Raw genomic sequence first — 23,278 nt, forward strand, 5'->3', positions numbered from 1 at the left:
AAGGTTAAATAGAGTGGACACAAGAACTTTAAACAAGTTAAAATGGGGGAGAACTCAGGAGAGCTTATTAAAATTTCCAGAACAAAATAATAGGACAGAGAGTATGTAAAAGATCAGCAATCTAACTTCAGGCATCGCCGAGATGGTTTTTTGGAGCAGTGTATGTACAACCCATTAGGGAACAGGTTATTCTGGATTTGGTGATGTATAATGTTGCAGAGTTGACAAGGGAGCTTAAGGTGAAGGACCCCATTACAGGACAGTGGCCCTAATATGATAGAATTCACCCTACAGTTTGAGACAGAGAAGCTGGATTCAGGTATTATAACTGAGTAAAGGTAACTACAAAGACATGAGGGAGGAGCTGACCAGAGTTGACTGGAAGAGAGCTAGCAGAGACGATGGTGGACCAGCAATGGGAGGAGTTTCTGGGTAATTCGGGCGACAGAGCAAAAAAGTCCCATGGAAGATAAAACATACCAAGGGAAGGATGAGGCAACATAGCTGACAAAGAAAATCGGAGCAACATAAAAGCAAAAGAAAATGTACACTATGTAGTAAAGATTAGTGGGAGGGTCTATTTCAGGATACCAGCTGCTGAACAGTGCAGTTCCACAGAGGTCAGTTTTGGGACAACAACTATTATCTGAAATCTGAATCACAAAGGGACTTAGGACTCCGATTTCAGGATTCTCTTAAGGTTAACACACAGGTTCAGCTTTCAGTTATGAAGGCGAATGCAACGTTAGAATTTCTATCAAGGGGACTAGAACACAAGAGCAAGGATGTGCTGCTCAAGCTGACTCTGATCAGATCGCATTAGAAATAGTGTCAGCAGTTTTAGGCTTCGTATCTAACAAAGAATGTGTTGGTGTTGGAGGTGTCCAGAGGAGGTTTACAAGAATGATCCCAGGAAAGAAGGGCTTGTCATATGAGGAGCGGTTTAGGACTGTAGGTCTGCACTCGATGGAGTTGACAGGGGATATCATTGAAACTTACAGAATACTGAGATGCCTGGATAGAGTACACATGGAGACTTTTTCTCTAGTAAGAGAGACTAGGACCAACAGCCTCAGAATGAAGAGAAAGTTTAGAACTGAGATGACTGCATAACTCATTGCCGTTTAGGCCAAATCGTTGAATGTCTTCAGACAGAGATAGATAGGTTCTTGATTAGTAAGGGGATTAAGGGCTACAGGGGAGAGGCAGAAGAATGAGGTTGAGAAACAAATCAGCCACGAGTGAATGATGGAGCAGACTCAATGAACTGAATGGCCTAATTCTGATCCTGTATCTTATGATCTTATGGTCTCATGGACACAAAATCCACATAGATTTCACAGATAGAAAGAGGATACAAGACAGATTTCTGTGGAAACTCATCCATGATCATGACTTGTCATGTAATGATGCAGTGCAAATCTAGTTACTTATAGGTTTTATTCTGAATGTAGACATGTGGGTACCATAATCATCCTCCACCTGCAGAAATCATTTGACCATCATCAAAATTATCCCCCTTCCCATTGTGCTTCAACAGCTGAGTTAGATCCAAGATAGTGAGTGGCACAGTGGTTAGCACTGCTGCCTCACAGCGCCTGAGACCCGGGTTCAATTCCCGCCTCAGGCGACTGACTGTGTGGAGTTTGCACGTTCTCCTCGCGTCTCATCAGTTAAGGTTCTTTAGCAGTTATCAGCTGATGTGCACATAATTCACAGCAGACTGAACACACCTCCATCAGGTACACAACCAGTGACATGCCACTCTCAAACACAATCAAGTAACCTTCAATGGTAATTCTTGATTTCATTACATTTTCCCAGTATCCTTTTTTACAGCTGAGGGCAACTTAATTCAACATTTTCCCTGAAAAATGTTAACATCATGCAAGATTCTTTGCAGGAATCAACTGTAAAGGAAGAAAATGGATCCTTCACAATATTTCCTTTTTTGACAGCAACTTGTATTTATATGGTTTTGTGGCTTTTGCACAGCTTTTAATTTAGAAGTGCGGATGGACAAAAACTGAATTAAAGATATGATGTGGGATGGTTAAAATCTTTGTCAAAGAGGTGGGCTTCTAGAAGAGCCTACAGGAAAAAAGAGAGGTAGGGAGGCAGAAAAAAAAAGTACTTTCAGTCATGTCACCTTTCTCATCGATGAAGTCAATCCTTTCATTGGTACGTGGAACTTTATTATAGGGATACCGAAGTTGATAAGAGAAAGAATTGATGAACGAAACTCCCAACAATGGTCTAGAGGTATGTGAACAGCAAGCTTGTTCCATTGCTTGTTCATCTTTGAATCCGTAAGGTGCCATTTCTAAAATGAGAAAAATTTATCAACTGTTATGTCATTAATATGATTACAGTAAAAACTCAGCTCTGTAACACTTCTTAACATGGCTTCCTCATTCAAGAATGCTTTGATGATGAAACAGTTGCGATGTTCATTCCAATCATCTCATCTTAGGACATATCTGCAAGACTTCAATGGGGTAATGTACCAAGCCCAATCAACTTCAGCTGCTTCATCAATGACTTTCCCTCCATCATGAAACTAGAAGAGGAGCCTTTCATTGATGACTACTCAATGTTCAGCAACGTTTACAACACCACAGATATTGAAACAGACTATGTTCATATGCAACAAGACCTAGACAGCATCCAGGCTTGGGCTTTGGCTAACATTCATAACACACAGATGCAAGGCAATGACCATCTCCAATAAGAGAGAATCTAACCATCACCTCTTGACATTGAATTGCATTGCCATTATTAAATCACCCACTAGCAATATCCTAGGGGCTATCACTGACAGAAACTGAACTGAACCAGCCATATAAATAACATTGTTAGAAAATCAGGTTAGAGGAAACTCAACTATCAGCCAAAGCCTATTCACCATCCACAAGGCACAACTCAGGAGTGTGATAGAATACTTTCCACATGCATGGATGACTGCAGACCCAACAACACTCAAGAAACTCAACATTTTCCAAAACAAAGCATCCTACATAATTGGAACACCATTCATACCTTCAACACTCACTCTCTTTGCCAACGACATGCAGTGACAGTAGTGTGTTCCATCTACAAGATGTGTTGCAGGTACTCATCAAAGTTCTTTCAAGGGAAGGTGATGGCTTAGTGATTTTGTCACTAGACTGGTAATCTAAAGGCTCAAGTAATGTTCTGGGGATTTGGGTTCAAATCCCTCCATGGCAGTTGGTGGAATTTTAATTCAATAAAAGTTTAGAATTAAGAGTGTAATAATGACCATGAATCCATTGCCAATTGTTGCAAATCCCAATCTGGTTCACTAATGCCCTTCAGAGAAGGAAACAGCCATCCTTACCGGTCTCAGGAGTTACCACATCACTCCAGACCAACAATAATGTGATTGACTCTTAATTATTTTCTGGAAAATTAGGGATGAGTAATAAATGCTGACATAGTCAGCAATGCTCACATCCCGTGAATGAATAAAACGAACAAACCTCTTCCAAACCTGTGACCTCCAGCTCAAAGGACAAGGGCAACAGACATATTAGTACGTTATCTACTGCAAGTTGTCCTCCAAGCCACCCTGTCCACTTGGAACTATATCACAGTTCCTTCAATGTTGCTAGGTCAAAATCCTGAAATTCCTTTCTTAAAAGCACTATGGTATAACTACTCTTCCCATGGTTCAAGAGGGCAGCCCATCACCACCTTCTCAAGTGCAATTAGTGATAGATAATAAATGCTGTAAGTCCCTGATTGAATAAAACAAACCAACTTGATAATAATTGTATATTTTAAATACAATCTAGGCCTACCCACCTAAAAGATGGTAAAATAATGATCTAGTGAACCATTTTGGGAACTAAGTTGTAAAATATAATTTGATATATAAGAAAGCTAATTTTGTCACTTTTTAGTCATTACAATAATTCAACTGCATTATCAAAGCAAGTAATGCTATTAACTGCAAAAACAAAGTAATCGATTTTGCATTAATATCCCATAGAGAGGCCAGCAAAATTACTAGCCATTATTTTCCCATTTTCAGTCAGTCTGAGAATGGGTGTGTTGTGTGATGACTAAGAGGCTACGCAACTGCTGAGACAAATCACCCAATCACACACCAATCAGCACTTAAGAACTGACAGGGAAGTGTAGGTGAGTTTCAAGGCTAATGCAGACCTAATCCTAGGTGACTAATCAGACATCAGTCTAAGCTCTGCCATCCCAGGTTTACTCCTTAGGAATGTCTTAATCCTGGATCAGGCAGTGGCATTGATGTTACAATCTGGCTGGGGACCAGTAACCTTTGGCTTTAAAACAAATCAAGTGTGAGATCCAGGAGACTTAATAAGAGAATAGCCGCAAGATTTCATAATTTGAAATAAATGTTAATAAACGTTACTATATAATGTCAGACAGTGTTTCTAACACTCAAAATGAACCTATGGCAAATATGGATCACAGACTGTGACTGAAAACACCACAGAGTGCATCAATTAGCAAATGTGATCAAGATGGATCCTACATATTTCTCAACAACTCCCCCCTTAAAGTAATGACACTATAAGTCATTAAATCTCATTAAACTTCACAAGGGATCTCAATTCTTCACTTTTGACAATCTAGCCTTCAGCCTCGTTCTCAAGAATTACTCCATAATGGATTGCCTTAATGATTGCTCCAGTTATGGTCAATCAACTTCCTTATCCAGGTCTGTGCTCCCTGGATCGTGAAAACTGTTGCCCTCACAGGCAGAACTCCAACATTTCACAAACATCAAGCTTAGCCAAGATAGTACTACTCCTGGATATTTCTGAGCTCTGATCATTTGCATCCAGAAAATATTGCTTATGGACTTTTCAATTCCCACACTCACTGTACTGAGCTATTAGTTGCACATGGCTTCTTCTGAGTCCTCGCACTTCTCAGCATTTTCCTGAACACTCACAACATAAAACCTGAATATCTGAACAGTACAGATATCAGAAGTACTCCCTAACATGAAGTTTCTGTCTTCTTCTCCAATAGCTGACAGTATCATACATTACCTGTCTTCTTTGAACTCCTCTTCTGTGATCTGTCCTGTGTAACCTATCAAAAACCTTGCAATGGATCCTTCCTTTATTCCAAGACAGAATGTAATGTTGCCAACTAGCATCTTTTGTAAAAGTCTGTCTATAAATGTTACCAACCATAGGTTGCTGACTTGCTCAATACAAAAAATGAATATAGGCATCAGATTTTATCACAGACAATCCAGTAGCAAATGGTAAATAATTTGTACAGCCCTGTTGCAGGGTGGAGGTCACAGGGAGACAGGGTTGGAGGCAAGGAGTGGGAGAGGTGGCTTTCAGTGGCTATCACCTTGCCCCCAACACACCAAGAATGTCTGAGTACTCCCAAATTGGAGTAATGGAGCCCACCAACCCGGCAGACAAATTGCCCTCATTTCACAGCTGAGAAATAGGAACATGTTTTTGACCCACTGGGAAAACATATAATTGGGGATGTGGTGAGTTGAGACTATTAAGTGATCATTAATGAATGACTTAAGGGCAATGACTGGTGATAAGTCAAGAAAGTCCCCTATGGAATCTTTCATCAAGACTTTAATTCATAAAGTGGCAAGAAGGGGTGAGTTTCTCACAAGGGCCAAACAACTTAAGTATTTCCCTCTTTTTGCCATTTTTCGTGCCACCCCATAGGAGGGGAAAATTCAGCAGTGGATTTATTCAATTGCTTCAGTAATATATAACATACAAATTGAGAGGAGGAAAAGGCCATTCAGTCCCTCAAGCTTACTCTGCCATTTGATAGGATAAACATGTCAAATTTCAATATTCCAATAATCCAGTGGCTGAAAGGCAGCCTTTGAAACCATTTTTTTGGATAAGTGGCAAGAAAATATTTTTTATTTAAAAGTTCTATTATGTAGTCATATTGTGTAAATCATATTTAAGTACTATAAAATATTTGAAGTATAGAATATTTTGAAGAGTGAATTGTTAAAATAGCAACAAATAGAAAAGTGAAGAAAAATAGAATACAATGCGAAATAAAATTTCAAAGATTCAGGAATATTAATATACCAAGAATATTTAACTTTCCAATAATAAATGCCCAACTTCTAAACATCAGCATATCTTTCAGCATCACAAGATGAATTGCTACTGTTATGAAGATTTGGGTGTACTTTGAGAAAGTTAAAAGCAGCAGAACTACCAGACACAGCATCAAGTGTTCTCAATGAGGCAACAATTTATGTAACACTTGGTTGAACAACTTGATTAGCTCAGTTGTCTGGAGACAAAAACAAATTTGAATTGGGCCAATCAGTTTAAATTATACCCCGAAAAAATACCAATTTCCAATCAAGTTTAAATTGAGTTTATTGACAACCTTAAAAGCAAATGACACAATCTGACGCTCTGGGGTATAAGCTCAAGGGAAAATTGAACAGTTGAGAGGAGAACTGCCAAATCCTAGCATGTAACAGACTGCTTGAAAAAAAATTCTCTCTTAAAAGTACCTTTTCAATCAGTAACCTGTGATGTAAAAATTCTTAACAAGGGGATAAGAAGACACGGCAAAATCTGAAGACAACAACTTAAGCTGCCTGGTTTTGAGATAAGAAGTGTTGTTTTGTAAATCTTAATTGGGAGCTTTATCAAACTAGTATTACAGAAGGGAAGGTAACAGATAGGTTAGAATAAGGAATGGTAAGTAGCTTTAATTAATTTTACCTGTTATACTTCAAGAAATAAAGTTGTTAATTTTTACTTTACATAGTTCTTGGCCATTTGAATTTTTACAGATTACTGCACAGGATAAATCTTTTCTGTGTTGCTGTTTCTAAATTAAGCAGGACAGTTTACCCCCATGTCGTAACACTACTGTTCATGTTAAATCTTAACCCTGGGAGCTCAGAATTCCTTGGAGTTGTCAGCAATTTAACGGTTCTCTTCTTTGCTTCTCTGGATACCATGAAGAGATTCAGAAACAATATCCCACAGAAATAAAAACTTATATGTGAAAGACAAAAATTAGGTTTAATGAGGTTTTAATTTCCACTCCATCCATTAGAAATACTTGTCCACGACAAGTACAATAGTCATAAATTATGAGCAAACCTATTTCAATGCACTCTATGAAATTTATTTGTAAAGGTGAATAAAGGGTATCTACAAATCAATCTAAAATCAGTAATATGATGGGTCACGTCACAAGACAAAACTGGAAACACAGCTGTGGCCCTGCAGTAGACTTCAAGAAGACTATGCCTATGAAAAGACCAACAATAAAACTTGCTCGTATTAAATCTTTGTAAAATTGTAACTGAAGGCTTTCAGTCTACATTATGCTCAGTTAAATATGGGCTTAGTCACAGCAGAATAGGATTTATCTGACAAATTTCACTATCACGTGTTTAATATTTAGCACAATGTGCTTTTATCTGACTACATTTGATGCTCACCAAGCAGTGCCCCTACTTCCGCCATGATTTCCTTGGTGTGATTGTTCACTGGCGTATAACCAAGTCTGTAGTCCAGTTGTACAAAATTATCCAGCTCCTCAGGCTCACTGGTGAGTGTCTTCAAGTACAGTTGTGGAGGGACAAGCACACTTAAGCAAACCAAAGCAAAAACTAAAAAGAGCGGTAAAAGCAATTCCTGCAAAAGAATTTTTAAAATTACTACTTCCATTTTTCCTGCAAACTTTAAAAACTAAACATATTGCAAACAGGATATGTTCAAGTAACAATCCAATACTTAGGACAATAGGGTTCAATGTTAACTCTTTAAAATTGGACTTGCATATGTCTAGATTTTAGAATTTTGACTCCTAAACCTCATTTTCACACAACTAGTCAATTACTCATCCACACAGAACATATAATTGAGAGGGTGAAGTCTGTTAGTTGGCATCAAAAGTATACTTGCTGGTAACAATATAATTTATGGCAGGGATCATGGGTGAATCTCACTGGAGTTAAGGTACGTAAAGAATGCTGTGTAGAGAAGGCCATGATATTCCACATGGAGCCCACTCCTGCTTCTGAAAGACCAACAAAGGAAAGATTTCCTCTTACCTTTTAGGATTTCTATGTTCACCTACCAGCTTTTGACCTGCCTTTACCTGGCAGCTAGACACGAAGCCTTACCTGCTCAACCTTTGGTTAAAATCCGATTAGTGGGCCTAGTTTGCATCAGTACATCAGGATGCCATTTCGCTCAGAGTGAGGGGAATATACCTGTAGACTCCATTTTACAGCTGGATTTGGCTGAGTTTAGAAGTTTAAAATATGTCTAAAGAAATAAAGCCTTTAACTCTAAATGCCAGCAATTTTCCAGATTGTTGCACATAACAAAAAATATTAGTTTCAAATATGATTAGTTCCACTTCAGAACTGTGATATAGCAGGATAATGTGGCCTGCTCAAGAGATCTGTTTCCCTCATACTGTCAGTGAGTAGCAGATAATGTCACTACAGATAATTAAATAATCTTTTTACTAATGTTTAAAAGGCTTCTACAGGAAGCCACTCTGCTATTTACAAAGTTGCTAACCTACTGCAATTGAAGGTACTCTGGACCATCTTTCAGTTTTAGTCATATCCTGCATTGTTTTTGCATATTCCTGAAATGCAAGCATGTGCAGTAATAGTTTTAAACCTTTTAGTTTATGTGAACTATCTTGTTATTGTACCTAAATATGCACCTTTATTCTTAATGGAAACAGAAAAAAAAAGTTAGCTTAAACTAAAATACATATCTACAAAGTAACCACAAAAAAGAGCAATGATTGGCCTAAATAATTATGCTGCAACAAGGTCACAACTTGAAGTCACAGATCTGAAAAGGGGACTTTTGCAACAGACAGAACACTCACAAATGATACACGCATTATCATGCACTTTAGAACAATTGTTTTGTTTAAAAAATCTCAATGCATTGAAAACATGCAGTTTTGGCTTGCTTCTTATTCTAGGCATTTGTTTTGATCAAGGTAAAATTTAACCAAATTGGGATTTGCAAATGTAATAATTTGAGCTTGGAAAGAATAAAGCTGCATATTTAAGCTAAGTGCACATGGTCAGACACCCAGCTATAAAGAACACCTCTGCTCTCTATTTCCTCCAATTTCATGCCGCATTGCAAAATACCAAGACATATTTTTAAAATAATTTTCTGTCAAATTCTGTTTGACGACATTTCAATGAAATGACTTGGGATCAATTATTACTTTAAACATAAACACAACGTGAAAACATAAGCTCTAATTCAGATCTTCAGGATAGGTTTCGGGATGCCAAATAAGGTGGTGAGCATGAATTTTAGGGCAACGAGCTCTGAGGCAGCAATGACTGTCATGGAGCTCAGATGAGGTTGTAACAGCTAAATTAATCATCCTCCCACACTCGCAGTCCTTATTGAATGGTTGTGACAATTTTCAAGCCTCAAAATGAGTTCACAGAGAGCAACAGGTTGGAAAGCACTGTCCCAGTCAAAGGGGGAAATGTGAAGGATCAATGTTTTTTTCCTTTTATTCAGAAGTGCTCTTGCACACAACTAAATATTTTTTCTCCAAACTCCAACAATAAATTACCAATACTTCCAACTGAATAGTTCAGATGCAAAGTCCAATAAGGGCAATGCAAACCATCAAAGGTAAAAGAGAGGTAGGAAGAGGGGAAGAGGGCTGACAAAATTCCACAAAGGCTGGTATCCCATCATCAGGTCACCCTTTATTTACATGTCAGAAGTCCTTTAACACTGATCCAGCTCCCTCACAGCCATCTCTCAGAGTGTGAGGATGTCTGACATTCCTGTTGATTTTTTTTTCTTTTTTTTTCTTTTTATTTTTTGTGCAGGTGTGAGACACAGTGAAAGACACAAAGTGCACCAATCTTTATTCAATTTCCACCACCAGGAAGATAGGAAAACACCCGGGTGGCCAGTGACAAAGACCAGATTAACAGCCCCAATCAGGGAACTAATATTCTATGAGGTCCACCTGGCTGACCTCATTACAATCACTACATCTCACCCCCTATTGAGTCCGGTTCGTTTTTTTTACTGCAGCTTCTCCTGAGGCATTTTGGCACTGGGTCAGGTTCCTCCTGCCTTGGATATGGGCGGCGTGTAACGCACAGAAGCTTGCTTCTTATGCCAGGAGCATCTTGGAAGAAATTCATTCTCGTCTTCAAGCAGCAAAAGCATCAAGGCAGTGACATCTACAACGTTTGACAGAGACGGAGAACCCACAGGTTCCGACAGCCTTTCCAACTTTTCTGAGGAGCTGGACATGTTTTGCTCCCATTCTGCTTGCAAGTTTGTTGCTTTCATATGGTCCATGTGCTTGTTCAGGACCGTTGTACCTACCTAACATTACACATCACTGGACCTGACCTTGTGACGAACAGGCTTCTTACCCATGCAGGGTCATTCCCATGGATGCTACACCAAACTTCATACCCTGAAGTAAACTGTCTCTCTCACTTGTGTCCAGCATTGGTGTTCCTGATGCCATTTCACCCTCCCCCCGCCAGGTCTGGGAAGATCAGATGTAACCTGATGCAGAGATTTCTCCCCTTTAGCAACTCTCCCTGTAGTTGTATGAGAGGTGCTCCTATTATCAAATTGGAACTGGGACAGTTTGGTTTCTAGCGAAGCTGGAGGCTGTTTCTTTAAGCCTGCCTTCAAAATTTGGACTGTTCTTTTTGCCAGACCATTCAACAATGGATGGTATGGAACTGTTCTTATTTGTCAAATGCCATTTGTATTTAGGAAATACTCAATTTCCCTGCTGGTAAACAATGGCCCATTATCTGTGAAAAATACATCTGCAAGTCTGTGTATTGCAAAAGATGCATGCAGTTTTTTGGTCAACGTCCCCGTGTTTGATGGAATGAACTCTATGCACACCCAGCCACTTTCAGTCAGCATCCACAATAACTCAGAACATTGAGCCCATAAAAAGAACTGCATAGTCAACGTGCAACACAGTCGAGGATTTACTGCTGCCATTCCTACAAATGTGTGGGGAGCTGCTGGTGGTAATGTTTGTCTGTTTTGGTACATGGGTACTGCCCCACCAATGCAGCTATGCCTGCATCCAATCCTGGCCACCAGATGTAATCTCTTGTCAACATCTTCATTTGGAAACCTCTTGGATGACTCTTTTGGAGTTCAGCAGTCTCTAGTAATGACCTTTGCTCAGGACAATCACTCTTTCTCCCCATAATAATATGCCATCCTCTACTGTGATCTGGTCTCTCGGATATAAAAAGATTTTAATTCTGGTTGGAACAGCCCTTTGGTTACCCCCATCACAACCAGCTGTTACAGTTTAGCCAGGACTGGATCTTTCTGTGCCCCCAAAATCTGATATTGTGAGGTGTGACTGGGAGCGTGTCCAGAAAATGTTAAACTATTACAGACTTTTCCAGTATTAGTACCGCCGGTGGTGTATCTGCCAGCGGAGGCAGCTCAATGCATCCACATTTGCAACTTGGCTTCTTGGACAGTGTTCCAATTTGTAATTAAATGTACTCAGTATTAGAGCCCACCGCTGAACCTGGCCTGAAGCTATGGGCAGCACTGCCTTATCCTCTTTAAGTAGATCGAGCAAATCTACATCTCTTAAAGGTATTGGTGGAACTTCATAACTCCAAATATGACTGCCAAACCTTCCTTCTTTATCTGGGTGTATTTCTGCTCTGCATTAGCAAAAGTCCTGGATGCATCTGCTGTTGGGTGTTCCTCTTCATCTGGCCACCCATCAGCTAATACTACTCCAATGCCATATGGGGAGGCATCACATGTCAATACCAGATCCCACTTGGGATCATAGTGTGCCAACACCTTGAAGGATGACAGCTATTTCTTCACTTCACTTGGATACAAGACCATTTCTGATTCTGACCCTTTTGTAAGAGTTGATGTAAAATTACCAGAATGGAGATGAGGTCATGTATGAACTTTCTGTAATAATTCCCAGTCCAAGGAAAGACCTAAGCTTCAGTATAGATGTGAGAGCTAGGGCACTGTTCTAAGATAGGGCCACTGGACCCAAAACATGAACTCTGATTTCTCTCCACAGATGCTGCCAGACATGCCGAGCTTTTCCAGCAATTTCTGTTTTTGTTTGTGACCGTTTAACCAGGCATTTATTATGACTGGTTTCTGACACTGCTAATGTAGGTGGACTTTCCAGGGTGTGCACTCTCCTGGAATCCAGCCTATGAGTTCTCTTGTTCAACTTAGATCTAGTGGGACTCTTTTGCTGTCTCAAGTCCAGATACTGGCAGCAAGTACAATGGCTTGCTGGCCAGATCCTGAAGAAAATTTTAACCATTTAGCTGAGGCTTGGCTTTGTTTTGGGATTTTGTTGTGGACTGACCTAGAGTCCCTCTGTTCAGGATATGTCCTGAATGAGGTTATGCAATTGTCTGCACTCAAGTGGTATTCCCTGAGCTCAGTCATATTCGTGAGGGTGTCCATATCCATCGGAATACCCTTCACTTGCCACAGGCATGGCTTTGTTTTGGGATTTTGTTGTGGACTGACCTAGAGTCCCTCTGTTCAGGATATGTCCTGAATGAGGTTATGCAATTGTCTGCACTCAAGTGGTATTCCCTGAGCTCAGTCATAATCGTGAGGGTGTCCATATCCATCGGAATACCCTTCACTTGCCACAGGCATGGCTTTGTTTTGTGATTTTGTTGTGGACTGACCTAGAGTCCCTCTGTTCAGGATATGTCCTGAATGAGGTTATGCAATTGTCTGCACTCAAGTGGTATTCCCTGAGCTCAGTCATATTGGTGAGGGTGTCCATATCGGAATACACTCCACTTGCCGCATTTTCTAATGTTAAAGCCAGTTGTAGTGTCTATTTGAAGTCCAGTTGGGCTTCAACTAATAGGCACTTTTGCATGATTACATCATTAATCCCACATACCAAATAGTCTGCCTGCATCTCATGGGTCACATGCCTCTGCCATTCATCTTCACCTGGTCAAAAATCCTGATATGGAGACCCCTAGTTCTCAGATTGCTGAGTAAAACCAAAAGAGTCTAGAATTAGAGAAGGTTTGGGGGTCACAACATTCCTTGACTAAATCCGTCAATTCTTGAAAGGTTTCATTATGTGGTGCCTCAGGGAAATTTAGGCTCCTAATAACCAGGTCCACAAACTGTCAGGAGAGTTACTTGTTGCTTTTCATCTGCCCCAATGTCATTTGCCTGGAAAGAATAATGCATTCTTTTCACATACTGGGCCTGAGTCAAGCTTCCCAAATAATGGCATGACACAAGCAATGTTTACTCCAACTCAAAGACAACTGTCGCTAGCGGGTTTCTTCAAAATGTGCTTTATTCTCGTCACCACTGAAATAACTCCACAGAGGTTGGTATCCCATCACCAAGTCAACCTTTATTTACACATAGAAATTCCTTGACAGTGATCCGGTTCCATCAGAGCCAGCTCTTAGAGTGTGAGGATGTCTAACAATTCTGTTTTCATCTGTCAGCCAGGGGTCCCTGATTGTATAAGGTTAACAGTCCCAATCAGGGAATTTATATTCTATGAGTTCCATCACTCTAATTACAATCACTACAGGGGCTAAATCAAAATGGAGTTGGAAGGGAGTATCCATTTTCTTATATAAATGCACATCACTGCTGTTGTATGTAAGCAACATCTGAACGTACCCTCAAGTATCTCCCAAAGCAGTTAAAAGCAATTGACTTTTTGGAAGTCTTTATTACAAAGTAAGCAATTGCGGCAGCCAATTTCTTTTATTTCCTCTCAGGATGATAATGACATGAGAGGATACTATTTGCTGCCCATCTCCAATTTCTCTTCCCAAATCTGACCTACTACATCTGCAAACATCAAATAATTTTTATCTTTAGTTTGAATAAAACCAACACCTGATATCAGAAAATTGGCCAATAAATGTAACTGTTGAATGTCATTATTTAAAAGAGAGCTGTGGCTTGCCAGTCCAATTCAGAAGGCATTATGACTCAACCACTTAACAACAGCATGTGTGCACTAATGCCCTTAAATGTGGAAAAATTGTTCAAAGTGCTACACACAAGTGTAATCAGAAATAAATAGATGTCAAGCCAAAATTGGGGACATTAGAAACGGTAACTAACAGAATAGTAAAAGATACTATTTTAAAGAGGCTCGTAATGGCAGAGTGAAGAGTTTTAAGAAGGAGATTCAAAAGGATATGGTCCAGATGACTGAAATACTGTAGAAACAATCAATGCTGGGAATAAGTTGTAACCATCTAATAAGTTCTGAAGGGATGCCTGAGACCTAACAGAACAAGTGATGGATATACTAATTAAGGGTTAATTGGGTAAGAATTGGTTGTATGAATATGGGGAGTTGTAATTGGTGGGTTGTGGGTTTTATGAAGTGTTAACTGAAATAAAACTCTAATTCAAAGTGTGGACTTCAATTCTGTTAGAATAAAATTATCTTCTAATGTATAACATGAGTGGTAGGCCTTTGTGATGCAATGGTAGTCATCAGCTTCCCTGAAGAAGGGCTTATGCCCGAAACGTCGATTCTCTTGAAACAGTGTGCTTTTCCAGCAACACATTTTTCAGCTCTGATCTCCAGCATCTGCAGTCCTCACTTTCTCCTAGTCATCAGCTTCCCTATTTGGGTTCAAGTCCCATCTGCTTCAGAGCTGTGTAATAACATCTCTATACAGGTTTATGAGAAAATATTTCTAACATGAATGGTGAGCAAGAATATGAAGCAAGCAGAGTTTCAGAAAGTTATAAAGCTGCAGGAGGTTACAGAGGTAGGGAATTGACACCATTAAGGGATTTGAACACAGATTGTTATTTGAAGTTCAAGACCCTGGAAAACAAGAAACGAACATAGGCAACCAAGTGTAAGGACTAACAATGAGCTGGATGGTTCAGAATAGAATACGGCAAGCTAAGCTTTATCAAGAATGGACAAGAAAGCATTGGAATAGTTGAATCTGGAGGCGAGGGATTCAGTGGATGGACTGAACCAGCTCCATGAGTATCTGATGTGTCATAGAGGCTGTATTTGAAATGCAATGAACTATATCTCAATAGGTGCTTCAAAGCAGCAGAGCAGAGACAAGGAAAATGGCTTATGCAAGAACTCTAAAACAATCTCTCTCTGTGGCTTTCCCAACTTTGAAGTCAGTACCCAATGAAAAATCAACTTGGGATAACCATCATTCACTGACAACTCAAGATCTACAAACCTTGCCACTGCTGCAGAATGCAAGTTAACAATTAAATAATTGGCCTCAGGTTTAAAATCTAACACCTGAAAGACTCTAAAGACTTTAAACTGCAAATGCCTTTATCTTCCAGTCTTCACCAGACACTCTCCCCACTTCTTTTTAACCTTATTCTGTGTGTTTGTATGTGTCTGATGTCGCAGTTTTATTTTTTCTCGGGGTAGTGGGTAATAAAATTCTTCTTTTTGTCACTGCAATAAACCTTGTAATTTGAAATGTAATTAACAACTTCAAAATTAATGGAACAATCAAACTGTGATGGTTGCATGCTATAAGAGAAATAAAAATATTTGTTGTGACTAACCAAGAGGGGGTTAAAAAGAGGGAAGCTGATGACTCTCTTTCACCCACTTGTAACATGATAATATGAACTTCTTCACTGGTCTGCATAAACTTTATACTTTTATTCATGAGTATTACAAATATTACTCATTTAAATGCAGCCTTATACTTCAGTTTAGTTATGTTATGCCTGTGAGTTGAAAATGCTGGAGTTTGTTACTTAGAAATTATTTGTACTTCTAGCACTGTTTCATTTTAGAAACTGTTTACATTTCCACCAGAGAGTTATAATGGTTAACAGTGCAATCAAATAATTATGTTAACAAATTCTATGCACAAAAAAGTGCAAATACATAGACTTAATGGCAGATTTATTATTGTTTACATTTACTCTGGAAAGCAGTTAAAAAAAGGTCTGAAGTACTGTGTAATATTACAGCATACAGCTCTTGTAAAACACCTTTATAAAGCAAGAACCAAGCTGGAATCGTGTGCTTAATCCTAAATGCTGTTCTTTAGGAAGGATATCAAGGCAAGAGCATAGATTTGATTTATTAGAATAATATCTGCGACAAAAGAGTTCAGTTATGTGAAGAGACTAAAGTAAATAAGGTTGCAGTCCTTACTGCACAGAAGCTTGAGAAGGAGATTTGATGAAGATGGTCGATATCATGAAGGGGTTTAATGAAGCAAATAAGGAGAGGCTACTTCCTGTGGAAGAGGTTAAGTAACTAAGAAATACAGATTTAAGGTAAATGGCAAAAGAACCAGAGGAAAGATGAACAAAAAAAAATTCACAGCGAGAAATGGTTATCTAAGAATCTAAGGAGTAGTGGAAGTAGATTCAATTGTAGCTTTCTCTACATATGCTTGCTGAGTTTTTGCCTGATTGTACTTCTGTGAGGTGCCTTTGATCTTTTTGCTATTTTAAAGTGTTATATAACTGAATGAGCCAGCAGTGGCATAACCACAGAGTCAAGCGTCTAAGAGTTAATCACGCTCAGCTGACAATCAAAAATGAAGGCTTATGAAAGACTGACAGGAAGCCCTGAATTTAAAATAGGTGAACAATGACACCAGAATGTTAAATGAAATGTCAGGAACAATGTATAGTTTGAAGCCACTGAAGCACCTCATCATGACGTAGAACATAGAACAGTACAGACCCTTCAGCCCTCAGTGTTGCACTGACCTATGGAACCAATCTGAAGCCCATCTAACCTACACTGTTCTATTTTCATCCATACATTTATCCAATGGCCATTTAAATGCCCTTAAAGTTGGCCCATCTACTACTGTGAGAAAGTGAGGACTGCAGATGCTGGAGATCAGAGCTGAAAAATGTGTTGCTGGAAAAGCACAGCAGGTCAGGCAGTATCCAAGGAGCAGGAGAATCGACATTTCGGGCATAAGCCCTTCTTCAGGAAGAAGAAGGGCTTATGCCCGAAACTTCGATTCTCCTGCTCCTTGGATGCTGCCTGACCTGCTGCGCTTTTCCATCTACTACTGTTGCAGGCAGTGCGTTCCTCTCAATTAAGTCATCTCTCAAACTTCTTCTCTCTAATGAAGACAGCCTCAAGTCTCTCAGCCTTACCTCATAAGACCTTCCCTCCATGCCAGGCAACATCCTCGTAAATCTCCTCCGCACCCTTTCCAAAGCTTCTACATCTTTCCTATAATGCGGTGACCAAAACTGTACGCAATACTCCAAGTGTGGCCATACCAAGGTTTTGTACGTTTAGGGATACCATCATTGTATTATACACTTTGAATCCAAAATATGAAGCACTATATTTATACAGCAGTCTAAAGCTGTAGTTTCACTTCCAATATTGTAGTATACTCCATGGTCAGATTACGAGCAAGAATCCCTGTCCAGGCAGCAACTTCAGTGTCAAATTAGTCAATCTTTTAAGACACACTAATGAGCAGTAGCAAGAACTAAAGAGACTTTGAGAGCACAGTGGAAGAGGAGGAATGGGCATAAGCAGCAATTCATAAGTAGAATTGCATGAAACAAAATAATATCACAGATGTACAAGAATTACAGAGCCATGAAGCATGGAAACAGACCCTTCAGTCCAACGCCGACAAGGTCTCCTAAACTGAACTAGTTCCACTTGCCTGCATTTCGCTCATATCCCTCTACACCTTTCCTATTTACAAACCTGTCCAAATGTCTCTTAAATGCTGTAATCATACACACCTCCACCACTTCCCCTGGCAGCTAATTCCATACATGCACTCTCTGTGAAAAAAGTTGCCCCTCTGATCCCTTTTAAATCTTTCCCCTCTCACACTAAAATTATGCCCTCTAGTTTTGAACTCTCCCATCCTTGGTAAAAGAAATAGAATATTCACCTTACCTATGTCCCTCATGATTTTATAAACCTCTATAAGGTCACCTCAGCCTCTAATGCTCCAGGGAAAGAATTTTAGATTACATTACAGTGTGGAAACAGGCCCTTCGGCCCAACAAGTCCACACTGACCCGCCAAAGCACAACCCACCCATACACCTATATTTACCCCTTACCTAACACTACGGGCAATTTAGCATGGCCAATTCATCTGACCTGCACATCTTTGGACTGTGGGAGGAAACCGGAGCACCCGGAGGAAACCCATGCAGACGCGGGGAGAACGTGCAAACTCCACACAGTCGCCTGAGGAGGGAAGTCCCAGCCTATCCAGCCTCTCCTTATATTTCAAACCCTCCAGTCCCAGCAACATCCTTGTAATTTTTTTCTCTCTACCCATTCTAATTTAACAACATCCTTTCTGTAGCAGGCCAATCAGAATTGGATTCACCAATGGCTTGTACAGCTGCAACATGACGTCCCAACTCCTATGCTCAATTTTCAGAACAATGAAGGCAAGCATGCCGGTTGCTTTCTTCACTACCCTGCCCACGTGCCACACTAGTTTTGTCAGACCACAATTCACTAGTTTATTGAAACTCAATCACTCCAAGCCATAACTTAAGTTAGTAATTTGATTGTTCTTTCATTATTATTACACTTCATCTTTTGAACTGTCCACAGGAAAGCAGACATATTTTCAGGTAACAACGTTCTTCTGATTGTTTAATTGTTTTTGCACCCCCTCCCAATCTTTTCTGACTCGTGCTGTTGTTAACTGTGCTCCTGTAATTATTTATTCTAATAGCTGATATGCAAACATGCGGTTACTGAAATAATTGTAAACAGCGGGGCTTATCTGATTCCGTATTTTGATTCTTTTGAGACATTACTGGAGAACCAGCTGCATGTCTACAGATTGCAGAAACACGCCCGTCCCATAACCACAAGTCTATTCTACAGAACTACAAAAACACCAAAGCGGTCTAGTTTTTACAAAATGTTGCATCTTTCACACAATCTCAGGTATAATGTACCCTCCAGGGCTAGGATTTTATATACAGTCTGTTTCACGCATCTTTAACACGATCTGATATCTCCCAGAAAATATGGAAACTAAAGTAGTACTAACGCATCCAAGTGGATGTAAAGTAACGACACTTACCTGTAAAGTCTGATCTTTGTTCCGCTTTTTTATGAGAAAATTTCTGTATAAAAGTGCTTTGGTTTGCTGCCAAATCGCAGCGTCTTTTCTCTTCAAACCTCCCATTATTTCAACGATTCAAAAACGGAAAAAAATAAAAAAAACTTTCCTAAACAATTTTCTATTCTATGTAAATAACACAGGGACACTTTCCATTAAATTTTGGAAACAAAGTCCCCGAAGTCAACAGTACAGCTACTCTACAAGAGGTGCGGCAGACTAAAGATTCAAGACAGATCAGTTGTTTTCGCCTAAAGATCCTCACACATCAACAACGTGGAAATTTCAACGAGGGGTTTTCTAAGGTCGCTTTCTTACGCCTTATTAAAGAAAACAAAATCTTAAGAGAGCAAAAGATTCCACAGCAAATTGAGATGTAAAATTACATCTTTTTAAAAAATGAGCATAAGCGTGGAAGCTATCCAGAAAGGAAATTGTTCAATAAACTAAATAAACAACTAAGGAGACAAGGCCGGCAGTTGTGGGTGGTGTCCAGGGACAGTGTTCGAGATTAGAATTTTCTCCAGCTTTCCTCTAGACACCTTGCGGGGAGGAGGAGGAGGTAGGGGTCCCTCACACAAACAGACCGGGGATAAGCGGCTGCGATCCGGACTCACACTCTCTGACAGCCCGAGGGGGTGGGGGGGTGTGAGGATCCCTCTGTCACTGACAGCCCGGGGGGGTGAGGGTCCCTCTGTCACTGACAGCCTGGGGGGTGGAGTGAGGATCCCTCTGTCACTGACAGCCCGGGGGGGGGGGGTGAGGTGGGTGTTGATCCCTGTCAGGCCCCGTCTCCTCTGGAGCTCCAGCAAAGCCCGCTCGCTGCCCCCCGGCGACCACGAAGCGCCGACCCCGATCCGCGAAATCGGCCTTTAAGAGCGGTTAAATCGACGCAGAAAGAGTCGGAAACACGAGGTGACAGGTCCTCAGCCTCATCGCCTCCTGCCGCCGGTATCCCCGTAAACAGTCCGGGGCTGTCCGGGCACCAGCGGGCGGCGCAAGAGATGCCGCCGCCTCCCAGACCGCCAGCGCCCGCAGCCGAGGGCGTCCCCTAGTGGCACCTGGATCCATCTGCCTGACTGTCTGCCCAGCCCCGGGGCTTGCAAACGCTCTGTCACTGATCCGCACTACCTCGGGGTGCGTTTCCGCATAGTCCGGAGAAAGTAAAAGCAACCGGATATTTGCACTGAATAAAAAAGATAAAGTGATGAGTAATTGCAGGCCGAAAGACGTGAAATTTGACATTATAATTGTAGTAACCATTAATTATGGACCCACGGGCTGAGGATACCTGAATTTTCACTGCCAAAGCAAATCATCTTCATTGAGCTCAAGGAAGGTACTCAAAGGAGAGGAAGACAAAAGAAGTATTTCAAAGACTCCCTGAAGGTTTCCCTCAAGAATACGATATAGAAGGGAACTATAGACCAAGTGAACCTGATGTCAGTGATATGTAGGTTGTTGGAGGGGATTTTGAGGGACACGATGTACAGAGGAACCTTGATTATCCAAACGAGATGGGAAGGCACTATTTCGTTCGGATAATTGATTCAACACCTCTCCTCTGGGGTTCGGAGTTTTCTGAAGTTCCCGTTTTTCTTGGCTCTGCCTGCCTTGCTCCCTCTCTCTGTCTCAGGGTTTGTTTCTGAGCAGACACACTTTTGTGTAAGGGACCTGCAGCGTTGCTGAAGCCTCCCCCACCCCATCAGCTCAATGGGATTGACACAGCGAGCATTTGCTAAGTCTGCTCCCTGTTCAGGAGGCTAGGCAGCAGCACACCACGCGCGAGCTCCCACCCCCCCCCCCCCGCACAACTGTCCACTTCCCAACCCCATCCAACCCAGCTTTCACATCCCCCGCCCCCCCCCCACCCCAACACCAACAGTAATACTGCTTCTGCCTTTGGTGGGTCACTCAAAATAGCACGCGTGCATGCACTAACACACACACACACACCATTTTACTGCAACGTTTTGACAGGTTCCACCTTTGCCCTGTATAGGACAATGTTGGAGAGATTGTCTGAAGAAGGGAGGGCGTTAGGGTACACCCCTGTGTAGAACTCCAGGGGAAGTGCGGGGAGAGAGAGAGTAGGCGGTCAGTCATTTGGAGACAGTACCTGTGTTCCTATCGATGTATTGGACTGTTCTCGGCAGCATTTCAGTAAGCTAAGTTCATTTTTAGTCATTGTAAACAAAAGACGCGATCAGTGTTGAAACACCTCTTTGATGTAATGTTTCTATTGGAACCTTGAGATCTTCTTTGGATAATCTGAAATTCGGATAACTGATATTCTGATAAACGAGGTTCCTCTGTAAGTGCATTTGGAAAGGCAGGACTGATTAGGGATAGTCAGCATGGTTTTGTGCATGGAAAATCATCTCACTAACTTGATTGAGTTTTTTGAAGAGGTGACAAAGAAGCTTGATGGAGGCGGAGCAGAATTTGCATATATGGATTTCCACAAAGCACTTGGCATGGTAGACTGTTAATAAGGTTGGATCACATGAGATCCAGGGGAGCTAGCCAATTGATTAAAACATTGTCTTGAAGGCAGGAGGCAGAGGGTGGTGGAAAAGGGTTGCTTTTCAGACTTGAGGCCTGACACCAGCTGTATACCACAGGGATTGGTGCTGGGTCCAGTGCTTTTTGTCATTTATATAAATGATTTGGATGTGAAAATCGGAGGTATGGTTAGGAAGTTTGCACATGACACCAAAATAGGTAGTGTAGTGGACAGTGTAGATTATCTCAAAGTACAATCGGACTTTGATCAGGTAGGCAAATGGGCCAATGAGTGGCAGATGGAGTTTTAATTTTAAATAAATGTGAGGTGTTGCATTTTGGTAAGGCAAACCAGGGTAGCATACATACAGGTAATAGTAGGGCCCTGGAGAGTGTTGCTGAACAAAGAGAACTAGGTGTGCAGATGCATAGTTCCTTGAAAGTGGAATAGCAGGTAGACAGGGTGGTGAAGAAGGTGTTTGCCACGCTTGACTTCACTGGTCATAACATTGAGTATAGGAGTTGGGAAGTCATGTTGCAGCTGTACATGGTATTGGTGGCATTTCCCACACACAAAGCCATGTTGTCTATCCCTAATCAGTCCTCATTTTCTAAACCCATGTAAATAATGTCTCTCAAAATCCCCTCTAACAACTTAGCCATCACTGACATAAGATTCACCAAGTCTATAATTCCTGTTTATGTTGCATTCTTGAGGGAAGCCTTCAGGGAATCTTTGACACATGTCTTTTGTCTTTGGCTCCTTTGAGTACCTTCCTTGAGCTGAGATAAGGTGATTGAGAATACAGTGTACCCAACTGGTCTCCCTGCTATAGAAAAAATTTTGTTAAACTTGAGAGAGTTCAGAAAAGATTTACAAGCATGTTGCCTGGACTGGAAGGTTTGAGTTATAGGAGAGGCCAGATAGGTTGGAACATTTTTCCCTGCAGCAGCAGAGGCTGAGGGGTGATCTTATGGAGATTTATCAAATCATGTGGGGCATGGATAGGGTGAATAGCCAAGGTTTTTTTTCCTAAGGTGGGGGAGTCCAAAACTATAGGGCAATTTGATTAAGATGAGAGGGGAAAGATTGTTAAAAAACCTAGGGGGTAACTTACTCGTGCAGAGGGTGGTATATGTATGGAATGAGCTGCCAGAGGAAGTGGTGGAGGTAGATAGAATTATGACATTCAAATGACATCTGGATGGGTATATGAAAAGGAAGGGTTTAGAAGGATATTGTCCAAACACAACTCGGTTAGATTGGGAGGTCTCATCGGGTGGACAAGTTGGATTGTAGTGTCTGTTTCCATGCTGTATGACTCTATGTCAATGCATACAGAAGAAACTGACTTGGAGGAAGCTCTTGTCTGAACACAATTCTTTGAGAACATGTGTCAGCAACAGGAGGTATAGAAAACAAACCAGAAAAAGGAATGCCAATGATTTCAAGGCGTAGAACAATTTCACTTTCTGGAAATACCTGTCAAATGTGTGGTTGGAGATGAGGTGATAGGATTGGGCTCATCAGCCACACAAACATCCACAGATCCCAGGACCAGTGACATGGAATTTCCTAGATGGACAATTGTGCTCATTGGAGAGTGATTGC

At 40.9% G+C, this 23,278-nt stretch overlaps 1 protein-coding gene across 2 annotated transcripts in view; it reads right to left on the reverse strand.

Annotated features, from left to right (window-relative positions):
• Positions 1 to 20,163, reverse strand: part of abca5 (ATP-binding cassette, sub-family A (ABC1), member 5) — an 83,427-nt gene extending 63,264 nt beyond the window's left edge. The window contains exons 1-3 of one of the 2 annotated variants that reach the window (XM_043714725.1): positions 19,123 to 20,160; positions 7,484 to 7,679; positions 2,150 to 2,323 (exon numbers count right to left, since the gene is read on the reverse strand). In XM_043714725.1, the coding sequence (XP_043570660.1) occupies positions 2,150 to 2,323; positions 7,484 to 7,679; positions 19,123 to 19,227 (475 nt within the window). In that variant the 5' untranslated portion in view covers positions 19,228 to 20,160. Of the gene's footprint in view, positions 1 to 2,149; positions 2,324 to 7,483; positions 7,680 to 19,122 lie in introns of both variants that reach the window. The other variant, XM_043714726.1, reaches the window with a different exon arrangement.
• Positions 20,164 to 23,278: the final 3,115 nt, after the last annotated feature.

The sequence above is a fragment of the Chiloscyllium plagiosum genome, chromosome 24 (genome assembly GCF_004010195.1).
Source record: "Chiloscyllium plagiosum isolate BGI_BamShark_2017 chromosome 24, ASM401019v2, whole genome shotgun sequence".
NCBI classification, from domain to species: Eukaryota; Metazoa; Chordata; class Chondrichthyes; order Orectolobiformes; family Hemiscylliidae; genus Chiloscyllium; species Chiloscyllium plagiosum.